General features: G+C 39.6%; 3 protein-coding genes across 7 annotated transcripts in view; 2 read left to right on the forward strand and 1 right to left on the reverse strand.

Annotated features, from left to right (window-relative positions):
• LOC124066994 (ATP-binding cassette sub-family C member 4-like) overlaps positions 1 to 15004 on the reverse strand; it is a 37617-nt gene extending 22613 nt beyond the window's left edge. For 2 of the 4 annotated variants that reach the window (XR_006844684.1, XM_046403960.1), the window contains exons 1-19: positions 12894 to 13565; positions 12254 to 12364; positions 10497 to 10617; positions 10155 to 10379; positions 9971 to 10060; positions 9692 to 9855; positions 9455 to 9580; positions 9006 to 9255; positions 8809 to 8913; positions 8214 to 8303; positions 7779 to 7970; positions 7529 to 7623; positions 7359 to 7445; positions 7130 to 7226; positions 5883 to 6107; positions 5596 to 5727; positions 5376 to 5413; positions 4995 to 5089; positions 4409 to 4555 (exon numbers count right to left, since the gene is read on the reverse strand). Coding sequence is in view for 3 of the 4 variants with exons in the window: in XM_046403960.1 (XP_046259916.1) it covers positions 4409 to 4555; positions 4995 to 5089; positions 5376 to 5413; positions 5596 to 5727; positions 5883 to 6107; positions 7130 to 7226; positions 7359 to 7445; positions 7529 to 7623; positions 7779 to 7970; positions 8214 to 8303; positions 8809 to 8913; positions 9006 to 9255; positions 9455 to 9580; positions 9692 to 9855; positions 9971 to 10060; positions 10155 to 10379; positions 10497 to 10617; positions 12254 to 12364; positions 12894 to 12967 (2464 nt within the window). In the remaining variant the exon portion in view is untranslated. Of the gene's footprint in view, positions 1 to 4408; positions 4556 to 4994; positions 5090 to 5375; positions 5414 to 5595; positions 5728 to 5882; positions 6108 to 7129; positions 7227 to 7358; positions 7446 to 7528; positions 7624 to 7778; positions 7971 to 8213; positions 8304 to 8808; positions 8914 to 9005; positions 9256 to 9454; positions 9581 to 9691; positions 9856 to 9970; positions 10061 to 10154; positions 10380 to 10496; positions 10618 to 12253; positions 12365 to 12893; positions 13858 to 14903 lie in introns of those variants that run through there. The other 2 variants (XM_046403959.1, XM_046403958.1) reach the window with 2 other exon arrangements.
• Positions 15005 to 15634: 630 nt separating this feature from the next.
• On the forward strand, positions 15635 to 21008 carry LOC124066996 (claudin-10-like). Of its 2 annotated transcripts, none has more exons than XM_046403963.1 (5): positions 15635 to 16007; positions 19619 to 19780; positions 19857 to 19938; positions 20030 to 20134; positions 20274 to 21008. In XM_046403963.1, the coding sequence occupies exons 1-5, from the start codon at positions 15794 to 15796 to the stop codon at positions 20431 to 20433; spliced, it is 723 nt and encodes a 240-aa protein (XP_046259919.1). In that variant the 5' UTR covers positions 15635 to 15793; the 3' UTR covers positions 20434 to 21008. The 2 variants fall into 2 exon arrangements, with proteins under 2 accessions (XP_046259919.1, XP_046259920.1); XM_046403964.1 differs by lacking the exon at positions 15635 to 16007 and adding an exon at positions 16638 to 18941.
• Positions 21009 to 21014: 6 nt separating this feature from the next.
• LOC124066995 (claudin-10) lies at positions 21015 to 24601 on the forward strand. The gene is made up of 5 exons (XM_046403962.1): positions 21015 to 21783; positions 22476 to 22637; positions 22733 to 22820; positions 22932 to 23039; positions 23122 to 24601. The coding sequence occupies exons 1-5, from the start codon at positions 21552 to 21554 to the stop codon at positions 23315 to 23317; spliced, it is 786 nt and encodes a 261-aa protein (XP_046259918.1). The 5' UTR covers positions 21015 to 21551; the 3' UTR covers positions 23318 to 24601.
• Positions 24602 to 26100: the final 1499 nt, after the last annotated feature.

The raw sequence follows: 26100 nt of genomic DNA on the forward strand, positions 1-26100 counted from the left end.
ATAAAGCAACACTCGCCTATTTAGGGTACAACCCCTGATAGATTGAAGGTAACTGCAAAAGCATGCAGATGAGTTTATCTAGGCTCACAGAACAGGCCCTGAAACAGGGTGGGGCTTGGTGTAGGGCCGAGAGAGGGAACAGCTGCACGACACTGTTGGCAGAATGTGTTGGTATGGCACTCTGGAGGCGTGGCAGAGCTGCAGCCATGGCACCACTGACCTAAAAGTTGCCTCCCAGCCTCTCAGTCAGTCCTACGGAGGTGGGCCCTGTAATCACCTCTCTCCACGGCCGTAAGCAGCTTACAGCTTTATCCAAAATGCCGCTACCGCCTAAAAACATGCATGCAGACGAGGCCGGGCTCCCCATAACAGCCATTGCATAAACCCAGCCAGAGCATTATTCCCCGCAACAACCCAGCAATGCTCAAAATCAGTACTGATTCAAAGTCAAGTGGCGTAAGCATGTTGTACACTTGGAGGCAGACTAATCTTATTCACAGTGTGAGTGCCCCTTTAGCATACAGACATCCCGAGGGGAGGGTTCGAGCAAGGGGGTAAAGCTGCTACTATACTTGTGTAGAATATTGCTGCTTTAGTCTGGGAATGGGGGGAGGACATGTCAAATGGTGTTTGTGGAAGATCCAATAATATTTTATGTAATTTTACTGTCTAAGCCATAGATGACCCAAATTCATGCATGTCTGACAAACAATGCCAATAAGAAAAGGATAGGTTTCTCTGGGTTACATCATCCCATGGTTAGAGGGTGTTAGAGCATCAGAGAACATCAGTCAGCTATCAGCTGTTTGACAAGCAGCTCAGTTAACAGAGAGTTTCAGAGGGGATGAAGTAAAGACCCTTCTCCATCCTGCGCAGACTATAGAGGGGATACATTACAGTGATGCAGTTACACAAAGACATTCACTGCATGGAAATGCCTATGAGGTAAGATCGGCATGGGACAATGGCTTCAATCACTCTGGGTGGTTGTCAACAATATCACCTATTGTGTAGAGAGGGGTATAGACGTTTCAGGATATCAGCAGCATTAGTATCAAACAATTTCTCATGGTTTAAGACTCCAGGGGTGATTTGCACCACTTTTTCAGGCTCAGGAAATATCAAGCCCTCCCAACTAAGGTGGCCCCTTAGGTGGAGATATTAGGTGAGCGGGGCCCCGAATCACTCTTAAAGAAGTGGAACAGTGGGGTCCGGCTAGAGCAGGGCGTGTGGCAAATCGCTGTTCCCTGTAAACATCAAGATAAGGGGACGACTCAGAGCCGCTCCATGTGTGGGCCCCAGTGCAGTTGGAAGGCCTTTCAGTGAGGCAAGTGCGATAATGAAGGAATACTGGGGAGGGGGCTGCCAAGGCTGGAGGTGGCACAGCTCACCTGCACTTCCATGAAGGGCCCAGAGGCCTGGGGCAGCCTCCCACCGCCGGCGCCTTGCTGCCAATACTAATACATTCTAAATCCATTCTCTTCGCTCACACCGCCAGGCTCCTGCAATCTCCTCTCCTTCCCTTTCATGCAATTAAATAGTGGAAGTGCCGAGCGAGGGGGAGCCCTATCAGCCACACTGCACACACACACACGGCTCCATCTCCACATTCAATTTACACACCTCGATATCATCATCCTCTCTGCAGTACTTCCTCCACTTCACTCTTAACACTCTTGCATCCCAGACCTGAAATACAGACATTAAAAACATTGCCTCTGTAGACACAATTAGAATCTCACATCACGGACTACAGAAGATCTAATGTCCCCTTGCGTCAACAGCAACTGAGTGACACCTAGCAGCGAGATGGTCCACTATGCTGATGTGAAAGAGGGACGGCAGTTGTGTGTGTGTGTGTGCGTGTGCGGACTGAAACTCCACTCCTTGACTGTGCTGATGAGCTGCAGCCCTGGCCTGCAGTCTCTGAGGGGATTAGCCCACTCAATGACACTAAATTACAGGGATCAACATCAGCTCAACACATCCACTGCTGTCTGTACTGCTTTAACTGGATCCCTGTAATAAGACTGTACATATTGCTAAAATTGAGCAACAATATAACAATTTATTTAAATTCACATAGAAGAGGAAATGGCATTGTGTAGTGTTATCAACAACATCTACATATCTCAAAACATATCAAACAGTATTGTTAGAAAGCGTAAAGGTTTTAATCACAAAAAAGCCCTAACTTTCAACACAGCACAAAAGATAACACAGAAACATGATTCAAATGGTGCAGAGGAATTCAGCGGCTGATACCGAAGAACCACAATGCCTCTCCATCAATCATAATTCACCTCTGCTGTAGTCTATTGTTATAAACCACATTCACAGAATAACAAATAAGACCTTTGTGCAGTGACGCTTGAAATGGTAACCTTTAACTCTGTGGACAGCTATCAAACACTGGGTTTGTTCAGCAGCGGCGCACCTGTCACTTACACGTGTAAACAGTTGTCAAATCCTTAACAACACACAGTTACAAATTACTCACACTTATTAAAAGAAAGTGGCGGATGGGGAAGCAGCTGTGATGGAAGTGACAGAAGCAAAACGTTAAGAAAGACGAGTGAGAGCAGGAAAAAAACACGGCAGAGCTGACAACAGCTGTCTTCATCCTGGTCTTTTCTGTCACGTTACACTCACAGTGAATGTACCAGTTGAAAAAATATAGAGCAGGAGAAGAAACAAAATAAATATGCAGATGTTACGTGTATTGTACAGATTTTTTTTTTTTTTTTTTAAATGTTCATGCCTAATCTGCTCATGTCTCTGGGACAGTTGTCTAGAAATCCAGTCAATCACACAGTGCTGTTTGCCAGTCTGGAGGCCCAGCTGTAATGGCTGGACTGGCCATACAATGGCTACTGATAGCAGCACAACAGCAATCAGATAGCAGAGTCTGTTAAGCCTCTCCTTTGCAGCACTATTAAACAGATTATTACATTATTCAAAGTGTTTGTCCTCCTCCCGTGCGTAGATTACCAAGCAAGGCACACCCAGATAAGCTGTCAGGTAGTCCAATGCGCACCACAACGGCAGCAGTAAAAACAAAAGCCAACGATTAAAACCCGCGGTGTTTGCTCCAAACACAGCTTTGCAAAGGAAAGCTTTGTCGTGACACCCACTTCTAATGCCAGAAGAAACCGCAAGCTGCTGAACACCCTCAAATCATATTTAGACTTGTGTTAGCAGCTTATTATGACTCATTATACAGATACAAGTTCCCCTCTTGTTGAGAATTCCCACCCCAGTTGATTGTGTTGTACATGCATGTCACTATGGAGAGATTAGGCTGAGTAATTATCTTCTGACAGGTGAACAATGCCCCAGAAAAATTAAAGTTATCAAAGTGGGCCACTTGACAGTTGACTTTGGATATGAATGACAGATTCGAGAGACATTACCTTCAAAAAATCATAGGGATAAAATAACAAGGAGTGCAAAACATTTTGCAAACGATTTCGACACATCTTGAAATACACTCTCAGTTTTATTGGTCTCCTCAAGCCGCCCTCCAAGAGTAAAGTCAAACGCATTTGGAGTGTTTGCTCACTTTCAAAATCATGTCCATCTGCCCACTTCATTGACCCAGCAGCTACAGCCTACAAAGCTAATGAAATAATCGAAGATTTCTGATACAGCGCACAAGACAAATACGTCTGTATTGACACAGCCCTACAGTCCAAACACAACGCTGTCCAAGATCTAGTGCAAACAGCATTTATTCAATATGACTGTTTGCTTTTTGTTTAGGATCACAATAAAAACGACAGCATTCTGTTTGCTCACTTTTGAATACATTATGGCTGTATATTAAGACATATCACAAGGGTTTTTCACCGAACTGGCTTCTTGGTTACCCAAGCTTTACTTCCCAGCAGTGACTTTCAACATGCCAGTTCATTCATAATTTGATATTAAATTCCACAATCAGAAAAGCATATTTAAGTAACAGTAGTACAGCTTTCATGTATGCTCTTCTCATTAAATCAATTATTATTTAGAATTATTATTCAGAAATTATTAACTCAACTTAAGATACATTTTTTATTCACTTATTTTTGTTTTTTTATTATATTTCAATAATGTGGTGATGACAGGAAATATTTGAATGAAATAAAACTATTGAAAATTTTAATACTTGAAAACGTAAGTTATCATATTACATGGAACTTGATTGCAGCAAAAAACTATGGATGTTTGTGAAGTGGATCAAAACATGACAAATTAAGTAACAGTGTGCTCTCTAGTGGTGAGATGTTAGAACTTCTACAACAGGTCCCGCCAAATATTAATATCTCAGGATCACCTCAACATTATCACCTTCACCATGCTATAACATCAGTTATTTATTATCAGTTTGTTAAATGAGAATGTGGCTAGGAGGAGAGACACTTACCAGTCGGGTTGATATCAAAAAAGTGTACTGGTGTCCGGAGGATGGCATCAAACATGCCGTTGTGCAGGGTTTGGGCCGAGCTCACCAGGACATTAAAGAAGAGTAAGCTACGAAGGAAGCCAAATAGCACTGAAGCAGCTGTTAAGCCTGACAAAAGCACAGGAAAAAGAAAAATCCATCAGCACACTACAATGGCATAATTGTGCCTTCTCCAAGGTCAGCTATGCGTTTTAAGGGGGCCATTATTAAGCATGCTGAATGATACAAAAAAGGAGATACATTCTACTTAAGTTTTTCCTTCAACAATATTTTTTTTTTTGTCTTGAATGTTGATCTATCACTGTGAATACAAAGTCTGAAAGGGCGAAGAGGTTGGGAGTCACAGGGAGACAATCAGAACAATCCAACAGCAGAGAAGTAGAAAGGCACTGCTATCTCCCTGTACAGCTGAGGCCCATGTACACATACCCTGGGCCTTGAAGGCCTTGGGCCACAGCCAAAGAACTGTGGATCTGTTCATTGAATGGCTGGCGTATTCAGAGCTTCAACGGGACACAAAAAGCAACGTGCTCACAGCGCGCTTCACCTGCGTAAACACCTAGGTACAGGTCAAGGTCCAGCTGCAGAGTGAAGGTGCCATTGAGGTGCTCCGTCACATTGATGTGCTTCTGTTCAGAGGCCCTGCAAATCAGCCACAAAAGAACCACAAATCCACAAGGACAAATAAACACAACAAAGACAGAAAGCTGCAACATGAAGACACTACACAAAACAAACTCCTCTTATTCTGAAGCACAAGGTCAGTTTCAACAAGTGACAGATAATGGCAAAAAAATGTTTGGTTCAGTTGACATCTTTTAAATCATCAACCATTTCCAGTCTGTTAAAATACATCAGTTTGGCTAACAAAAGCTGCTATTCTTATTTTTTGTCAGTGTATTTTCACCGCGTGTAAAAGAACTCTCACCAGCAAGCAAGCCACCAGTCCTGTAGAACAAATGTGATCTAAAGAAACATAAAAACAAGCGAACATTAAATTAACTAAACATTTAACATTTCTACAACTATTTTGACCAACAATTAAATCATCCTGTTTTATAAAAAAATAATTTGAGACAAACTGTGTCTTGCATTCTTCCAAAACGTAAAGAAAACAGGCATCAAATTAATCAAAGAATTTAACTCACATGTGCTAGGGCATTGAGTAAAAGGAGGACCAAGAGGACCAGGAAGTTAGCGCCTGCCCTAAAATACTTCACATACATACGCAGGCGGATGTTTCCTTCAGAGCGGCTTTCTTCCTCCATTGAGTGCACTACCTACAGACAGACACTAGAGTAAATGCTAGGCATACAGCAACACCCTGGACCAGGCTGTAATGAGCAGCACAAAAAGGTAAGTACCTTCTGCCCTCTAGTGGCTGACATCAAGCACTACAACCCCTTTTCCAATTTAAGGTTTCAAGTCTACTTACCGCAGTATGTGGCTCTACTCCCTCAATCAAAGAGTACCGAGAGGAGGAGAGGGAGGACATGGAGGACACCGAGTTGTCAGAAAGTGTATGGGGACAGCGGGAGACAGGGACTGGGGTCATGCCCTGTCTCTCCTCCTCTGGACCCTCCTCCTCCTTAAGCAGGGAGGTGAAGTCTAGTCCTGAGCCCTGCAACTCACTGTAGGTCCCTCGAGCCACCATCTGACCCTGACAATGACAGAAAAGAGAGGGGGTTAACAGAACAAGAACCCACACACACAGGGTTTTGGAAATGTCAGCATCTGGAAATGACATGACACTTAAGAAGAAAGAATCGTACCCCTGCTAATAGTACCGATGAAAAAGAACACTTATGTCAGTAATGGTCCCTGTAGTTGTTCTAACGTTTAAATTTTTGCAGAACGGCAAATCCTCCCTCACACAAAAATTCCTCAGATGTGTTGAGGCTTTTAACAGTATGTTTTTTTAAAACCTTTATTTATTCAGGAAGGTTTCCCTGAGAGCAATGTTCTCTTTTAAAGGAAAGCCTTGATCACATTCACGCCTGGAAGGCGTCAGTACAAACACAATCTGATCTGCCGGCCACCCAGCATCTCAGGTGTGGTAGTGGGGTATAGGGCTTTGCTCAAGGGCACCTAGTAATGAGGAAGGGGCGAGCTCTGTTTTCTCACATTTCCCCACTCAAATTTATCCTGGAGAATTGAACATCTTCCACCATGGTGGAAGAGGACAGCAGTACTGTAGAAAACAATACCATGGCTCATATATAAAAAATAATCAAGTAAAAGTAATAAAATGGTGTTATACTTCTGAATATTATAAGCTTCAACAATAATCAGGTAGAGAACCACTCTGTCATAGCAATGTTCATATATACTATATAATGTTCATATATATTTACTTACTGCTAGTCAGAGTGACTGCGCATGTCCTCGACACAAAAGAGTGGTTCTCACCAAGAAAGAGTCAGGAGAAAGGCGCTCCTTTTTGATACTGGGTGGCCATGACAATTGAATATAATCGCTTTGAATCCAGTCTGTCTACTACTAAATGTGGCAGAATTATATACCATAAAACACATGTGACCAGGATTAAAACTATTTGTATAGCATCTACTGAAAATACATGCAGCATCATGAAACAATACTTAAGTGTTGCTGCTGGCCACCTGAGCACTTTTCTTCACATGTAAACTCCAAACGCAAATATGTACACACTTGCACACACACCTCCTTCAAGACAACGATTTCGTCTGCAGCCTTCAGATACTGTAGCTGGTGAGTAACCAGGATACGAGGCTTCTTCCTCAAAAGTCCACAAATGCACCTGAAGAAAACAAACATCTTTACGCAGAAATGAAAAGCTGATAACATATTTTAACAACTTAATAAGTGATTAACTGATGCGTTTTTCCACAAGATTTCTCCATGGAAAAACAATGTTAGTAAGAAGACTTACTCTTCGAAGAGGTGCCTTCCCACTTCAGCATCCACAGCACTGAGAGGGTCATCCAACAGGTAGATATCAGCATCATGATACACTGCTCTAAAAATACACAAAATACACAAAAATATCGCCATCATTGACACAAAAGAGAAAATGAAATGCTGTATAGCTATAAAGCTCACCTTGCTAAACTGACTCTTGCCTTCTGGCCTCCACTCAGATTGGCCCCTTTGTCCCCGACCATTGCTAAGTCACCACCTGGCAACAGCTCCATGTCCTGAACAGGGTCCAAATGCAACCATTAGCCGTCAATCACACCGACACTGAACCTAATCCAAGCTAGACGTACTAAAACCTTTCAGATAATGAGACTACACAGTATGAAAATGCAGCGGGACATGTTGTGACCAAGAAACAAGAAACGATTCTCACTCTCTTGAGGGCGCAGGCTCTCAGAACTTCATCATACTTCTCAGAGTTGAGCGTTTTACCAAAGAGGATGTTGCTTCGAATTGTTCCAGGTAAAATCCAGGGCTGCTGACACGTGTATGTCAGCTGTCCTCTGACCTTGATCACACCGCTTTCCTGACTCAGTTCTCCAAGGATGGCATTGAGGAGGGAGGACTGACATGTACAAACATGGAACAAAAATGATCACATTCTCTTTATTCATATATCCTTAAATTTAATGGCCCCATTGACCTTTAATATGGAGTTGAGTTACTGATAAAAGAAAATCTCAGCGCTATACTTTTAAGTCATACAACTGATAACAAAACATTATTAGCTATTTTGAGTTAGTCATCAGGTCTCAGGTTTAACAATCATGTGTGAGCGTGACTACAAATCTGAGACTGGAGTACAGACCTTTCCAGCCCCAACAGGACCAATGACTGCCAGGAGCTGCTCTGGCTTCACTGTGAAAGACACGTTCTGTAAAGTTGGAGCCTCTAGCATCTGCAAGAAAAAGTAGTCACAAAGGAACTATGCATTACATCTGTCAATGTCAGCATTAACTTATATATATATGTATATGTATATATGTATACGTTGGAGAAGTGGCTTATGATCGGAGGGACGCTGGTTCAATTCCCCCACCGGATGGGCAGGAAAAATTTGGGTGTGGTGGAGTGATGAATGCGAAAAAAATGCCCTCACCCCCTCCATTAGCTGGCTGATGTGCCCTTGAGCAAAGGACTTAACCACCAATTTGCTCCCTGGGCGCTTGATGCAGCCCACTGCTCCTGTGTGTGTTTCACTTCATGTAATTTGCTGGGTGTTGCATGACAAATTCAGTGTGTGTATGTAAAAATATATATACTGCCAATAAAGTGACTCTTAATTCTTCTTAATTATAGCTCAAAATCAAAAGGTTGTCACGAAGACTTTCACAAATTCTTACTTACTGTAGACCACCTATACATTGCATAGATAAACGGCAGAGACACATTACAGTTCTCACCTTATCCCAGTAACATATCAAATCCTGAATCATCACCACACAGTCCTTTTCTGCCACAGGCAGCATGTGATGCTGAGGAGCAACTTCATCCAGCAAAAGGAAATTCTTAGAAGAAGAATCACATTCAGAGTTTCAGTTTCCATGGATGGTATTCAACACACACAGATTATAAATATGACTGTCTGTGGTGTATTTACTTTAATCCTTCTAATGCTGATGAGAGACTCAGAGCCCTTTTCTATGGCAAAAGGAAAAAAGAGTGTGATGGTGAGTCTGACCGCCCCGTAGAGGGAAATGGCCATAAAGACTCTGCTAGCAGACAACTCATTTCCTGTCAGTATGTAGACACAGACGGTGATGAAAATGATGATCTTGCTGGCCACAAAGAAAGACGCCATGTTCATGCCACGCAGGTAGGAGCTTTTCATAATCTTCGAGATCTCCATTCTAAACAACGTTGAAGACATGTTGTCAGTAATGTTGCCAGCATACAGGAACAATTTTTCTTATGTTTTTATTTAATAGATTTCAGTGAGATTTGGTCAAAGGGAAGGCACAATAGGATAACATTGTTACATTTTTGTATCCTAACTGCACAATTTTAACAGACGGTACAATGAAAACATATGAGGAGGAACTGATCTACCTTCTGACCTCGTCCACCAAGGCAGCGAAAGGCTTCTCCCACGCATACATCTTTATAACACGGATCCCAGAGATGACTTCACTCATTGTGCGTATTCTTTCATCTGTTAACACTGCTGTTTCAGCCCTGAAACAAATTGCAGCAATGGCACAAATGAAACATATGACAGAAACCTTTCATAAACAGAGACAACTGTTATCTATAGATGACATTTTCCCCTAAGGAAAGACTACAAACCTTAACATAGAAAACAAGCGTCCGAATAGAGTTTGTACTGGCATCAGAATGAAGAAGACAGCCATTCCCGCAAGGCTTGATGGTCCAATCGCATACATCAACAATAATATCACCGTTGCTGCTTGTAAAGGACCAAGCCACAAAAAGTGTAAATACAAGGTTACCTGGAAGAAAACAATGAAGAGGAAAGGATTACTGAGGTCTGGTCTGTATTACTGAATAAGTAAATGACATGCAAAAGATTGGAACACTTATACATACACACGTTCAGATAATTACCTCATCAAATTTGTTGACATCATTGGATAAGAGGTTTACAATTTGTCCTGTGGTAGTTTTGCCAAATGCTTTGCTGTGAAGACAAAGAGCCTTTGCAGAACAAAGGTGTTAAATCAAGTCCCGCAAACCACAGGAATATGGCAAGACGATGACATTTACACACATTTGTCTTGTAATGACTGACCTTCCGATAGATCATGTGACACAAGGCCACACGAATCTTCATGCCTGCTCGCTGGACATGGTAGAAATAGAGATGATTAAAGACAGTCAGGCCAATGGTGGACAGGGAGATGCCTGCAGCATAGCTGTAGGCGTCATGAACCGCAGTTGTGTTGCTGGGGTCATAACTTTCAAAGTACTCAATTATCTTCCCAAGTAGCACTGGCTGAATGACTTTGATAACTTCCTGATAAAAAAAAAAATAAGATGGAAAGAAGATATGTGGATGTGGATATGTGCTAGAACAAAATTCTCAATGCAGCATTATTTTCTGCAGCCATTTTGTTTGACTGCAGGACTGTACCTCTATAAAGATGTATATTCCAATGAGTAAGTATGATCTCCAGTAGCATTGAACAATGACTTTGGTAAGTTTGGGTGAGCGCAGATCTTTTGCTGCCTGTTGAACCTCTCTGTCCCAGTACCTTTAAAAAATGAGAAGAAACGTATTCATTAAATCTGTAATTAAGTGATTTTTCTCACAACAATGCACTGTTGCACTAGCAAATGTTTCTCAAAAAAATCAAAATAAATGGAAAAAAAATCAACAGACTTTTATTTTAGGCAAAATAATACATTATTATATAAGCATGCAGTATACAGATTTTACATGCATGTTTACTGATGTACCATAATCAGTTATTTATATCATTGCACCATGATGGCAAAATGACAACAAGACTATTTGGACTTTTGCAGTATATTTAATTGGATATGAATTATGAAGAAGAACCCACATTAAAGGAGCTGTAGTATCTAACTATTGGCATGTGTTGTCATCCATCATTGGTCTTGGCTGTGCAGTACTTGAACCGTATTCTTATATTTTGGACACTGATCACCCCTCAACTAGATGGTGTAGGCCACCTCTTTCTGGACAAGAACCCTACATCAGATGGTGGGAGGTGCTGACATTTTGATATTGTCACACTTAGCTGTAAATGTTCCAGTACTAATAGCAATCATAATCCAGAAAGGTCAGGAGAGTAGAGAAGTATCATATGCCAGAAGCAGAGGTGGTCATAGTGGCACTAAATTGGGCACCCAAGCTGTGCCATAATATCCTGTCCATGAAAATAATGAACAGGGCTGGGACTAAAGTATAAGTCCAGTACTCACTATGAAAAAAGCATATCTTTATAACACACAATAAAACCAAGCTCTCAAATCAAAGTGGCAGCCCTTAGTTGAGGTAGAGGGATTAGTGTGAGGGGAGGAGCCAGTTCTCATGTGATTGGAGAAGTACTGTCTATATATAGGTGGGCTCACCTCCAAGTTCAAAGTTGAGTCTGACACCAAACTCCCACGAAGGGGGGTGGTCTGTTCCCTATTTACAAGATGTCCAGGCTGAGAGGTGCAAGGTAGTGGCAGGGACATCCAAATGGATTTTCTCCCAGTGGAAAAAAGGGAGTCATTTCAATATGACTGCTACGTCTTATTAAAATAAAGCTGTGACACATAGTAGTTTTGAATTCTGTACCTTTTCTAAAGTGATGGGTCAGGCCTTAGAGAATGCTCAAAACTTCCATTTACTATTATCCTTCAGGGGACCTTGAAGTGAATGTCAAGAATAGCAATAGCCTCTTTGATTTAAAGCCATGTGTTAGTAGACATTCATGCTAATCATGGACTGTCCATAAGAAACTTCATGTACTAACATAAATGTACATGGGACCAGATCACATCACAACGATCCATCCATTTTCTATACCGCTTATCCGTCAGGGTTGCAGGGGGGGCTGAAGCCTATCCCAGCTAACTACGAGTGAGAGGCGAGGTACACACTAAACTGGGTGCCAGGAGCCGTTCAGTGTCTTAACTCTTAAAATCCCAAGAACTAGCAATAATTGCTAGTAAGGAAGGAGTCAATCAAGTTAATTGAAGACAGAGGTATTAAAGACTGTTCCACCCTTATTTCCACAAAATACCCAACAGGTCACTGTGGTTTTCTTCAGATTAGAATTTAAGCCTGTTTATTGCATTAGCCACAGAATTTTGGACTTTTTTTTGGAGAGAATCGCCATAAACACACCATTACCAATACATTATTCAGCATCTTACCACTGAAGCTCCTCCCCGAGTCTATCTGATGCATCCTCAGGGAGAACTTTGTACATGTCATCTTCCTCCAACTTCCTCTTGTACCCGATTCTGAACAAGGGATTCAGCCAACTAGAGATGAAACATACGAATAACAACAGAAAATAGAAAATAACTGTTGAATTTACTGTTGCATCTCCAAAATTTCAAAATATGGAAAATTTGTTTCAGCTCCTTAAGAAAGCATGAAAATCAGACATAAAGACATAAAGTTTTCACCAGAAGACAGCAACTGACAGAATTGCTACTTTGCATTTTGGAATTAGTCCATCTGTATGAGCTGCAACATTTGGAATACAAGCTGTTTTGTTGACATATCGTCTAAATGAAAGGATCCATTCAGTGTAACTTTGTCCTACTATAGCACACCTACAAAACTTGTTAAGTTTAGGCCACTGTTTATGAGTTCACTGTATGAGTTTTTGACTGATTCTTGCAACTGTGTTTAAAAAAAGTCTAAAACAACGCACGGACGGATGCTCAGCAACTGCTACCACAGCCAGGGGACAGCCTGTCATGAGTGTCCACAAGCTGTCACACAGGAGAGCTCTCCATTCAATTCATGTCAAACACGCCTGTCACTGAGGGTCGGTTTTCTTACCAGAAGAAAATCTTGGAGAGAAGATTAGCTGAAGCCGACGGATTATCCTTCGCTTCCTTCCGCACAAATTCCATGCCCCCAAATAGTAAAAGTAACCTTAGGACTTTTTCTGCAGTCTCTGTGGCAGAGGGCTATCGATAGAGACTCAGAGGGGGAAACACTGACAGGACAGCTGCTGTAGACTCCAATGTCCGTCAGTGTGACACCTATCGACATTCAGGACGGGATTACTACAGGAGACTCACAAACGCGTTGGGTGTCAGGTGAGCGGAGGCGCTGCGTAACCCCGCCCACCGCCCGGGGATTGGCTGACAGAAGTCTCCATCACTTCTTCATGTCACGGCCTTTGTCCTTTTTACCCACAAATGCATCGTTTACACAAACTTTAATGCCCCATTACAATTAACAGTATCATCAACAAAATGTATTCATCTGTATGTGCACAGTGCAAACTCTTACACCGTTTGATATGTAATCATTATATGGAATATTTTACAAGATTCGCCATATTATTGAATTGTTTTCACCTGTACATTCACCAATGGATAACAATCAAATCCTAGTTAGTGGAGCTAAAGTTAACGTTTTCATATGACGAACTTTCTCAGGGGTCATTAATTTGTATCAATATTTGTTTTGTATTATATTTGTATAAAGGCCAATGTGCCGGTGTGTATTAAAATGATTGTTTTGTTTTGTTTTTTTTCTCACTCGTTTGTTTTTACATAAACAGAGCCATAAGACTTTTGGGACTCACATACAGACAAAAGTGACTTCCCACTAACTCCACTCAGATGATTGTTGCTGAATAAAATGTATTCCCCTCTGAAACGTGGAGTGGAGTTATAAAGCAACAGACAATGGAAACAAGTACATCAAAAGTGTACTTAAGTGCAGAATATTAATATGTTGCATTCCATGCCACCATTTATTATTGATCATATCTACTTTATGTGTTGTTGGGATTAATTGAATATGACCTCTTAATCCTATTCCTCCTCCCCTGCTGTATAGACAAGCTGATTGGATATTACTTGCTCTATATACTTCATCTATACTGTTTCAATAAAGTTTTGTGGAAGAAAAAAAATCAGCTCTGTTCCTTCTTTTGACCCGTATCCAAACAATCAATAACTGAATTGTTTGCAGGACTTCTTCTTCTTTTTTCTTTTTTTTTTTCTTTTTTTTGTCCTGTTATGAACTTTCACTTGTGGAGGAGGGAACATATGTTGTATTTTATCCTGATTACAGTTTATTGATAGTTAAGACTGTCTCATTTGAATTTGTTTATCTGGACATTGTTCCATGAAACGACTTCCTCTGGGCCTCACAAAGTTAGTTAAATGTCACCTGTCATATTGAAAGATGTTAATATTTAACAAAATTGAAGACACAGAGGAAAATGTAAAACATCACCATATTTTTAGAAAAAAGTGACACATACAGGGCAGTTCTTTATCATCACTTGACCATATGGTTTGCCTTATATTGTATCCCAAATACAGTATATAGTGTAAATAAAACAAAGAAACCTCAAAACTTCTACATGTGATTAATATTTGCTATTTTTAAATTAACAAAAAACAAAACATTGACTGTTATAGCCATACCATTTTGTGAAAAAAATGCACCAAATCCTATTTCTGTTTGTTTATAATTGATAAGGAAATTGTATTTGTCTATTTGTTCTCAAAAACTAACTCCATATGCAGCCCCTGTGTTATGCAAACAGCATAGAGAACGATGGCTTTTTATTGCCTGTTTGCATTTTTCCTAAGATTTAGCCATGGAGTCACCATCGGGGGTGGACCAAATGTCCTAACCTTCTGACACAAATTTAGCATAACAGTTGCAAGATAGCCAGTCATAAATTTTTGTCAAATTGTTATTCACAGTTTACAGTGAAAGCCTATGCAACACTCATATTGCATTCTAGTTTTCCATTTTTAAATAGATTTGAAAGTAATGAAAGAGAGAGGCGGTACTGTGTTTGACATTGATTGTACTTACCCACAGCAGTCGAGTAACGGCTCCTGCTGAGGTATGGCAACACTGCTTGGACAAACCATGCACAGAACTGCAGCACATCGTAATAGTAGGACTGGTAGTTATAACAATAGCAATTTGTTAAGTTAAGTTATGATTCTGCCTACATTTGCTAATGATTAATTTGGAAGATGGCATCTGTCATAGTACAGATTTTTTTTTAATTTATATTTTTATATTAACATATTCAGGGGATATTTTGAGTAGATTTGAATATTGGGGGACATGTCCCCCTAGTATAAATTATTATTACTGCCCTGGTTTGAGTAAACGTTTCCCAAAAAATTTTATTGAGTTTCAGATTTCATAAATCAGCTGATTTAGTTCTGATTCCACTGTCTTTTTTTAACAAGAAACATACCATGTTTTTTAAAAAATGTTCTTTCCTGGGTGAGATCAGTAAACATGAACAAAACATCACAAAAACATCATACATGTTCACACATGAGCTGGCAATCATTAGTCATTCACTTGCCAAATATTGTGTGCAGAAATAGATAAACCAGTAACTGGACTTTGTCACATAGCCTCTTGTTTTTAGGTTTACTCATTACTTCAGTGTTATTTTTTTTATGTTAATATGATACTTGACCTTATTTTTAGACCAAAACATGGGGCATTTCAAATACTGCCTGCCAAAATTTAATGACTAACTGCCAAGTCATGCTTCCCTTACTATTTCACTTTCAGACACCTGTGCACATCCCTCTCCTCTAGAGATGCAAGATGTCCTGTCTGTAAATCATCTCAATGAAACACATGTCCACAGTGTAATTTGGATGCCTGAAGCGATTTTTATTTCCTCTTATTTTGTTGAATTTTTTATAAGACTTTAAACAACATTAAAACTCCAAATGGCGGGCCTGCAGATTTTGGCTTTTCTCAGCGGCGTTGCTGGGCTGGGTGCCATTATTGGTGCCACAGTGTCCAATGAATGGCGGGCCACCAGCCGGGCATCCTCTGTCATCACAGCAACCTGGGTGCTTCAGGGTCTATGGAACAACTGTGCTGGAAATGCCATTGGAGCTTTGCACTGCAGACCACATCACACTATTTTGCAGCTGGAAGGTAAGCTAAGAGGATCTCATATAGTGACCATGTGCACTATGTGTTTGTACTCCGCACTGCATGACACATTTGCTTTTGTTTCCAGCATTCACTAAATACTGATTAAATGACACAAGAAGCACATTTAGTATGTGAGCACAGCCAATGCAATGCAAGGATGCTTTATGAAATGTTCAAATTCAAACAAAGGTATCATCTTGGTTTCAAAATTATGTGTCTATGATATAATGAGAACAATGAAGCTACTGTCAAAAACAATAAATTATACAGTAAATAATACAACGCAGTGTACAGTGCATACAATTTCATAATTGTAATTTCAGGTACAGGTGCATGGCAAGACATGTCCATATTGACAATATCTGTGATATTTTTTAAAAATGAAGTATTGATATTGTGTTAATAATACACATAAAGTGTAATAATAGTATGTAAACAATCCAACACATATGTTAGGCCTTGTGGATCTTTTGTTTATCAGTTCAACTGGTTACCTTGTCACTAATGGTTAAATGTAAGTGTTCTTGTTGTGCCCTTGTGTACAGTTATGGTTACAGACTCTTTCTATCTCCACATGCTCAAAAAAGAGATAACACGCAATGAACAAAATTAAAGCTAAATTTGATTGATAGCATTATTGTTTTATTTTTCAATTTTTTTTATAGATATTACAATAATACCTTTATTATGAATTGTTTTAGCTACAGTAATCAGATGGTCAAAATCTGATACTGTGACAGGCCTTATGTCCTTGAAAATATTATTGGGAAGTAAAATGTTATGAAATAAGTGACAGAATTTGGTCAATTTGTCAGTGAAGGAATCGGATTACCTTGGTTTTAAAACTTTCTCAGATTTTCATTTTATGGAGTCTCAGATTATGTCACTACCTTTCACTTTGATCACTGCTGATATAATCACAAATGACCTGTCGTCTTGACGGATATTCTTTCAGATTTCCAACAAAAATCAAAATATCACCTCATGCCGACAAAATAAGTAAAGAATAATTTCTGTTACAGATTATAGCTCATGTGTTAACCGAGGCAAATGTGTAAACCTTTGTTGGAAACGTCAAACTGTGTCTGAGTCACAGAAGTTTCTGCAGAGGTCAAGTGAGGAGGAGTTAAATGAAGACATGTAAAGTCAAAGAGTAATGGGCTAATAATGGAGAAAAGAAAAGTCAGAATGCATTTAATTCAAAACATCTATATTTGGAAGCTTTTGTCATCCATGTTTTATGTATTTTAATTGCATCATTTACTTGATATTGATGGGATTTTACTCTAATTGTATGTAATTAGATATTATAGGATATGCACGGCTTTTTCCCACTGCAACTGTGTTCAGAGGTTGTGCTGTAGTTTTGAGTATTTATTGGTTTGTTAATATCATATGTGGCTAGGTGTCTACCATTAAATTTTCACTAACTTGTTATTACTCTTTATTTCATTTTTTCCCCATTTGCTTATTATATTTCAACTCACCACAGTGTTAAAACCATAGTGAGAATTATAATCTACATTATATTCTTTTACAGAATAACGTTTCCTTTAAGAATGGTGCAGTGCTTTTAGATTCTCAGCTCCATCTGACAGTGGCAGCAGTGTCATAACACAAAAATTATCTACAGGACGTACAGCCACCAGATGGAGCTCTGATTCACATTATAAAAGCTTAAAGAAGTCCTTGTTTGGGTTTGATTTCCCTCGTTTGCCTTTTATGTGGCCTTTTCAAAATTAACACGTTTGTGTGCAGAATAACAAAAAGTTTATTTCCTCCACTTGCTGAGATATCGGATCAAATGACATACTGTTAATGAGTTACTTAAAATGCTGCTATTTTAGGTTTATGAGGAACCACTCTTGTTGGGTAATAATCACAGGTGGCAGTGCAACATTCACTGTGTATCAGACTGTTTTCCTGACTCGTAAATAAAGTCAAAGACATGATTTAATTGAAATGTATACAGAGTGGATTAACACGATTACCTATAAAATAAATGTAACTCTTAAGTTATGATACTTAGCAACTGAAATTTGTCTTTTCAGTGACTTGATCAAGAGCAGGGATGGTGGCCATCGTAGATGTCATTCCAGCCACCCTTTGATCACAGCTCACAGTAACATTTTTTATTAAATCTGTCAGAAAGAGGCTGGTTCACCACTCACATGTTCCATTTTAACACTATAATTTGTGTAATGGATGAACAAAATAACAACGTATCATTGGGTCATCCTACAGCCATACAGCGGTGAAATGCTTAAAGATGCATTGCTAGTTAATTCAAATGGTTAGACCACTGATAACATTATTTTTTTTACAGGTTAATACATTAATTCATTTCACAATATCAGTTATCAGCATAATTTTTAAACATGATTACTGTTGCCATCACACTTTCTACATTCAGGAGTTTCAGCCTTCGTCATCTATGACTGTAAGTTACAGTGACGTGTACTGGTTGAGGGAGTGGAAGTCATCGCAATAGACCATTGGCCACTTGTTGATGTTTAAGGCCAAACTCCTCCCTACAGAATATAACAGTCCACAACACATTAACTATCAATCACAGCCTATCCATTGAACTTACTTGTGCAGAGCCTGGCTACATTTTCAGCAAGTCTTACTAGCCAAGGAACTATTAATCAATTTTAGGTCTCACCAGCCTATTTGGTCGTCACACAGCAGTGTGGAGGAGTCCTCTCTGCAGTACGAGCAGCATGTTTCAGGAGATCCTGGCCTTTATTTTAGCCACTTCTGGGTGGGTGCTGGTGTCTTCCACCTTGCCGACGGACTACTGGAAGGTGTCTTCAAATGATGGAACAGTTATCACCACAGCTACCTACTGGTCCAATCTGTGGAAGACGTGTGTCACTGATTCAACTGGAATATCTAACTGCAAAGACTTTCCCTCAATGCTGGCACTGGATGGTCAGCCTTTTTTCCCTCTTTAGTGGATGACTGGGTTTCATTCCTTTGACTGTGTCTGTTTCCTGACCCTTTAAATGATTGTGGTCAATTGTGTCAAAGTTATTTTCGGTTTTCTGTTTGTCTTTCACCTAAAGAGCACATGTTTGAAAAGCTTGTTGTAATTGTTCTTTTAGCTTATACTTTTCTACGTAGACAAGTATTCATGCTCGAATTCCCTAATCTTTCTTAACAAATTCAAGTTGAAGCTCATTGCTGCTCAGTACTAATAGATATCCTGAAGCCTAATACAAGTTCTCAAGGAACAACTCATTTACCTCCAGATATGTCAATGTTTAGCCTTAGTTCTCAGAGCTCAAAAGCTATACCAGAAATTTACTGGTGACCGCAGGCGCTTTCTCCCACGGATGACTAGTTTAAGGGGTTAACTTCCAAGGTAAATTTTATCCTGAAATCACCTCTGAATGGGAAGTTTCATACCGAGCGGGTCACCACACTTACCACAAAGTGCCTGATAACAATTAGGCTTACTGGTGACAAATTGTTATTTCTTGCTTTATGTGTACATTGTGAAAATGTGTCACAAGGTCGATAACTCATTGACCTTGTGATAAGAAAATACAAAGCACATAATGGAGCCACAGAATGTATATATGCTGACCTCTATTTCATGTTTGCAGGTTATATCCAAGCCTGCAGGGGACTGATGATCGCAGCTGTCTGTCTAGGGTTTTTTGGTTCTATATTTGCTCTTGTTGGAATGAAATGCACTAAAATTGGAGGAACAGACAAAAATAAAGCCAGGATTGCCTGCTTTGCTGGTGTAAATTTCGTTCTCAGTGGTAAGTATAGTCAGAGTGTCTGTGTAATATCATTGTAATTATCTGTGATCTAATTAGACTCTCTGGTTCTCCTTAGGCATCTGCTCACTCTCAGCTTGCTCCCTGTATGCACATCGGATAACATCAGAGTTTTTTGACCCGATGTTTGTGGAACAGAAGTAAGAACTGTGTGACTGTAGAGCCTGAGCATTTTAATGAGACTCAACCAATTAAGACAAATTGACATTAAGCAGTGGTCTTTGTCTACAGGTATGAACTGGGAGCTGCTCTCTTTATCGGCTGGGGAGGTTCTATCCTCTGTATCCTCGGAGGCAGCATACTCTGCTTCTCCATCGCAGGTTCTTTTACCAAAAGGTTTGCATGAGTAACACAATCTTACCCTTACGTTATTCAGAGGATACATGTTGTAAATAACCTGCTGTATGAATCAATTTGGTTGAGTCACACAGGTGTTGGATTTGTGAAGATTAATCTGTGTTTTGTCTCCTTACAGCCACAGTCAGACAAACTATATTTACAAAGGGGCTGCTGTCTCACATTCTCATATCTCCTCCTATCCAAGAGGGCAGGCAAAGTCTGTAAACCAACTCCCGCCTCCAGACTACAACAACTCCTCCAGGATGCATCACTTTGATAAGAATGCATATGTGTGAGGGATGTGAATATAAAACACCTTTAGTGAAAGCCACTAGTGAGCCTTTAAAGATACTCTGTATACATTCTAATAAATGTACGACAAACAGCACACTGGTTTTTGTCCAGCAGCAGCAGAACTAGCTGATTGTTGATCTGTAGCTCCACAGGAATTACATTTATGATATTTCAGGTGGTTCTTCCAGGGGTACAAATTTAAAGTTATGTGATACAGTTTACACTCTGATCTTGGATAATTTAGGCTATATTTTCTCTATCTGACATTTCTACATACGTATTACTGTGCACTGAATGTTAGGATCATGTATATATCATAAGTGAACAGCAAGCTAATCTAATCTAAAGTTTTGCAAAATTTTCTATTTTTTCAGATGTCAGTGTGTAATATTTTGTAAGACCTTTTCTTTACTGGTTTGTGCGTTTAACTGTAAGCTACCTGCACATGTTGTTAATCTGTAATGACAATATTTAAAACTGTGTCAAACACAGATTGTCTTGTTTTCCATGACATAACCATTAACTATGATTCTGTAATAAGCAAACGAAGAAGGTAAAAAAGGGATGCATCCCACAGCTGTTTTCTTTTTTTAGCAGGGCATACGACTAGAAGTAAAACAGATACAATGAATTTGTGTCACTTTGTGTCAAGCTTTTTGTGTCAACATATTGTGTCATAACTGTACCTCAGTGATTGCAGCAGGTCAGAAGAGGGCAGCAGTTTTGTAATTTCTGTTATGTTCTCTTAAGAAGATCAATGAGAGTCAGCAATTTCGCTTCATTTTAGCCATTTATCCCAATATTCTGTGTGATGGATAAAATAATCAAACATTTTATGGTGGTTACAATCTGGACTTTTTACTGTAAATGCATCTCAAACGTATTGTTAATACATGTGGATGCAAAATTGATGAAAAGCTAGGTAGATGTGGTGAGATTTACCTCAAGTGGGTGGCACACCCCACAAAGTTTACAGTAAACATCTCACATAATGGTACAGAGTCTCCATCAACACAAATGGCACACAGCGCAGACACACTGCTGCTGACTTAATATTTGGTGTTTTTGTGCTTCTTCCCAACAAAGTGGAGGCAGCCGGTTTAATTGAGAGATTTCAAAAATGAGGAAACGTTTGATCCAAATATTTGGCTTCTTGATCACATCACTGGGATGGGTGTTTGTGTTGTGTACCATGGCCATGGACTATTGGAGAATCACCCAGTTAGGAGGACAAGGAGGTTCCTTTATCATCAGAGTGGCCTGGTACTGGTCCAATCTGTGGAAGGATTGTTTCACTGATTCCACAGCTGTCACCAACTGCAGAGACTTCCCGGTGCTCTGGACTGTCACCCGTAAGTGCTCCACATGTTGTATATGTCTAAGCAATCATGTTTCTAATGCTATCTCTGTCGGTTGTCCCCTCAGAATTAACAGAAAAATGTGTTATTGTCATTTTTTGTGGCCGATTTTGAGACTCACTTCGAGGTGTGAGAGGGAAAAACGTGTCATGTCTTATAAAGATAAACCTGTGTTACAGATGCTGGTTCACCTTTAAAGTCATTTTTGCAAAGCTGCAACTTGTAACAACACAACAACTAAAATCCAAGCGTTACTGTTAATTTAACATGTCAGCTTTGTGAGAATGGAGAGGCTACTTTAATCCACATTTAAAGTTTATCCTAACATCCTCAATCTAAAAAGATCAGACACCACAAAACAAGCTTTGTATAATGTCAGATATTTGTTAGAACTTTATCAGAAAGGCATTGATTTAAGTGACTATGGAGCTATATTGGATAGCATTCCGGCTCAGCAAAAGTGAGAAAAGTATCACAAGCATTGCAAAGATGATGTTTAATTTAGCTCTGGTACAAGTGTTCATGCTATTGTATCTACTCCATATAGTGAATATAAGGAGCTTTGAATTTCCTTCAAGGACATTTGATTTCATACTCACATTAGCGTCTTTTCAGGTCCAAGGAAACAAGCTTTTCTCATTGAATACCTTTTCTCTTTTTGCTTCAACTCTTTCTTTTTGTCACAGCTTTCATTCAGGGGGTACGAGGGCTGCTAATGTGCGGGCTGACGCTTGGCTTCTTTGCTGTTGTATTTTGCTTTGTTGGGATGGAGTGCACTTTTATTGGAGGAGCCGATAAAACCAAGGACAAACTGCTTCTTGTTGGAGCAGTGTTTCACTTTCTTGGAGGTAAGTACAGAGCATACACTTGCTTGTATCTGTAAGTGACAGAAACATGTTTTGCCCTCATTATTTCTTGGTATCAACGATACCTCTGTCCACAGGTGTGTCAGATATTTCTGGCTACTGCTTATACATCAACAGGATCGCCAGAACAACCTTTTCTGCCAGTGTAGGGCCTGGGGTCTTACGGTATATTTCTGCCATTATATCTTAAATTGTAGAAGTATACAACTTTAATTACACAGTAAAATAAAATCTGAAGTTAGGATGTATCCTAACATACATTTTAACTAATTGCAGGTATGACCTTGGACCTCCCATATTTCTGGGCCTGGTGGGTTGCTTTCTCATCTTTTTAGGTACTGTGCTTTATGCCGTGACAGTCTGCCGAGTGATCTGCCCTGAAAGGTATACAAGTGCATCAATCTTCACTCTTTTTTTTCTGTGACTGCATAGTTCATACCACATTATTAACATTTTGCTCTTACAGTACAGTGATATATGCCTATGGAGGAGGCACATACATGGCCCCGCGCTCCAGAGGAAGAAACCTTTTTACCGGATACTACGGACCCTCCAGGCAGTACGGATCTTACATGGGCTCAAGACAATCCAGCAGCTCTAAGATTTCAAAGATTTCAAAAACTACGCCGACGAAAAACTCAGAAAGGGATGCATTTGTTTAGTAGCATATGAGGGACTGCACAAACCTCTGATTCACTCTGGCCCTCTCACATACATGCATTCTTTGTTCAAATGCATAAACGCATATGCACATATTCCTACTCATATGTAAGTATCCTTTTTTGGTATAATTTTTTGACTGACGCCGGAAGTTCTTTCTTAAGCATTCAGTGACCTACAAACTAAAAACCATATCTGCAAGACTTGAGGCCTTTCTCAAACCGTGCCCTCCATCCACACTCCCACCTCGTCACAGAGTGTACTCTGTTTGGTGTCACACCCACAGCATAATGAAGCATCCTTTGTTAAGACTTCATTAGCATCTTCTTGTTTTTCACTAGGATGTTTCTAAGCTGCTTGGGGTTATTTATTTATTTATTTTTTTGCAAAGCTAAATCACCACCTCTACCATATTCTAGACTAGAGAAGAGTATTTTTGATCTTAAATACAATGTAACCCTTAAGCATTTAATTGATGTATAGCAATACCAAATGTCTATCTTAGTTTAAGCAGTTTACATTTGTACAATCAGTAGCGCAGAACATCTTCCATGACAAACATAACAAGTCAGCATCAGTGTAGATTCAAAGTGAGAGGGTCTTATGCACCCAGTTCCTCAAAAGGCTAACCGCTTTGGAATGGCGCTTCATGGCGCAGACTCTGTGAGAACGTGCAAACGGAGTGTAAGAAGGCAAAGAGAGGGTCTAGGTGGTAGCTTGAGAATGGCCCTTGGTCAGCTCATCCAAACTTATGGTGCGTTCACTCCACAAAATGAAGCAGGAACGGTGGTGCACTGAACAGGCAAGTGCGGAAGCCACCTCGAGATTCTCAGCCAATCACAGAGCAGTAAATGACGTGCCTTCCATTTAATATACTACACTCTATCACACCTGCATACATTTTTTATTTCATACATTTTCTTCAGACATACATATTCTTCTTACATGCTTAAATTATATATAATGTTAAATGTATGGGTCAGAATGAATCATGGCTTGTACAGCTCATCATATCAGACACAACAAGACACAGAACCAAATCTGATTAGCTAACAATCAGCACGTATCTCGTAATGTAGAAAGGATGAAAACTCTCAGCTTTGACTTCAGCGCATCATATACATAACTGTAATCTTTTCTCATTATACTCAGTGTAAAATGCACTGTCTTGCGTTTACTCATCACTTGTCAACTTTATTGTGATTTACCAAAGCACGTATTACGATTAAAAAATAAATATGAATTGATGTATAGTTTAAAAATAAAATAAAATAAAAAGTTGTGCATTTATTGACTATTGTGTCATTCCAAATATTTTCTTTAGTGAACATAATGTATTAATCAATGATTATTCACGAGAAAACTCAACTCTCAACGTCATCATAGAGGTGGGTAGAGTACCTAAAAAATGTTCTTTGATGAATGTACTGCAAAGTACTTTGTAAAAACAAGTAGTCAATTAGAAGAAAAAGTAGTCATGAAAATAGTCAGAGTGTCAAATCATTTCCTGAAAAAAACAAATGTTGTCTAGGAAGTAACGAGAAGAAAAGAAAAGAACACTTACACAATGCTGACCAAATATGGTCCTCCTCAGGTAAATAAGGGCATATTTACCTGTATTTCTCTGTGATCAGTTGACAATTTATCATCTACTCATCAAATAACCAGCCACATATACACCAGGAGAACATTCTATTAAGTGTGATTACATAATGTTACATTAATATCAAACTCTATTAAGTGCTCTGATAAGATTTGTTCCATAGAAATCTTTGTGCATTGTCTCTTATGGTAAATACAAGCTGGCAAATAAATCAGCGAATTGTGTGCATAGATGTGGGAGGCTTACATCTAATTTGTGTCTGATCAAGTTCACTTTTAGCATTATGCCTTTGTTGTTTTGTAGCTAAGGATGAGTTTATAGTCATGACATGACGTTTTCAGTGAACTTCTCCATACTACTGCTTATTCTCCAAGCAGAGGACTTGCCGACCACCAACTACTGTGGGTAACTCACTGACTGTGGGTAAGTATCTCATACTACCCTTCAAAACTCTACTTCAGAAAACTGAACTATCTCTTTATCAGACCTATGCTGGTAGGCTCAGATGTGTCATACCAACAACAAACACACACACACAAAGTGACCTTCACAAAACAGAATCACAGTTCCAAGTAAAACATGGAAGTCCCATGTGCACAACACATGTGCAATATGTGCTCAGAAGTATGTACAATGTTGAAGTCATATAAAAGGCTCGACAAACTGACCACTGTCACTGACCTGTGACAGTGTTTACCAGAAGAACCTTTAAAGGAAAGATTTTATATTCATATAATATTTTTATACTTATTGATAGGTTTGAAATAGCCTTTGGTGTCTTTATCTGCTGGTGAAGCCACCTGACTTGTTGTTGGAGGCCATATTTACAGTATCTCCTTATTAATCTCCATCAGCCTACCGAAGGAAAAAAAAACACTACCACCCCCCTCATGCCTATACTTGTTCCAGCTCCATTAATTGGCCTTTTGTAAATACTTAAATAAATACTAGCAAATACTTTAACGAGCCTTATTAGCCAGAGAACTGAATCAGTTTTGGTTCTCACCAGGTTCAATGGCCTTCACACTGCAGTGTGGAGGAGTCCTCTCTGCAGGATGAGCAGGATGTTTCAGGAGACCATGGCTTTTATTTTTACTACTTCGGGGGTAGACGCTGGTGTCTTCCACCTTGCCGACAGAGTACTGGAAGGTGCTTTCACTGGAAGAAGCAATCATCCTTACT

This window comes from Scatophagus argus, chromosome 11 (assembly GCF_020382885.2).
Source record: "Scatophagus argus isolate fScaArg1 chromosome 11, fScaArg1.pri, whole genome shotgun sequence".
Lineage (NCBI taxonomy): Eukaryota > Metazoa > Chordata > Actinopteri > Scatophagidae > Scatophagus > Scatophagus argus.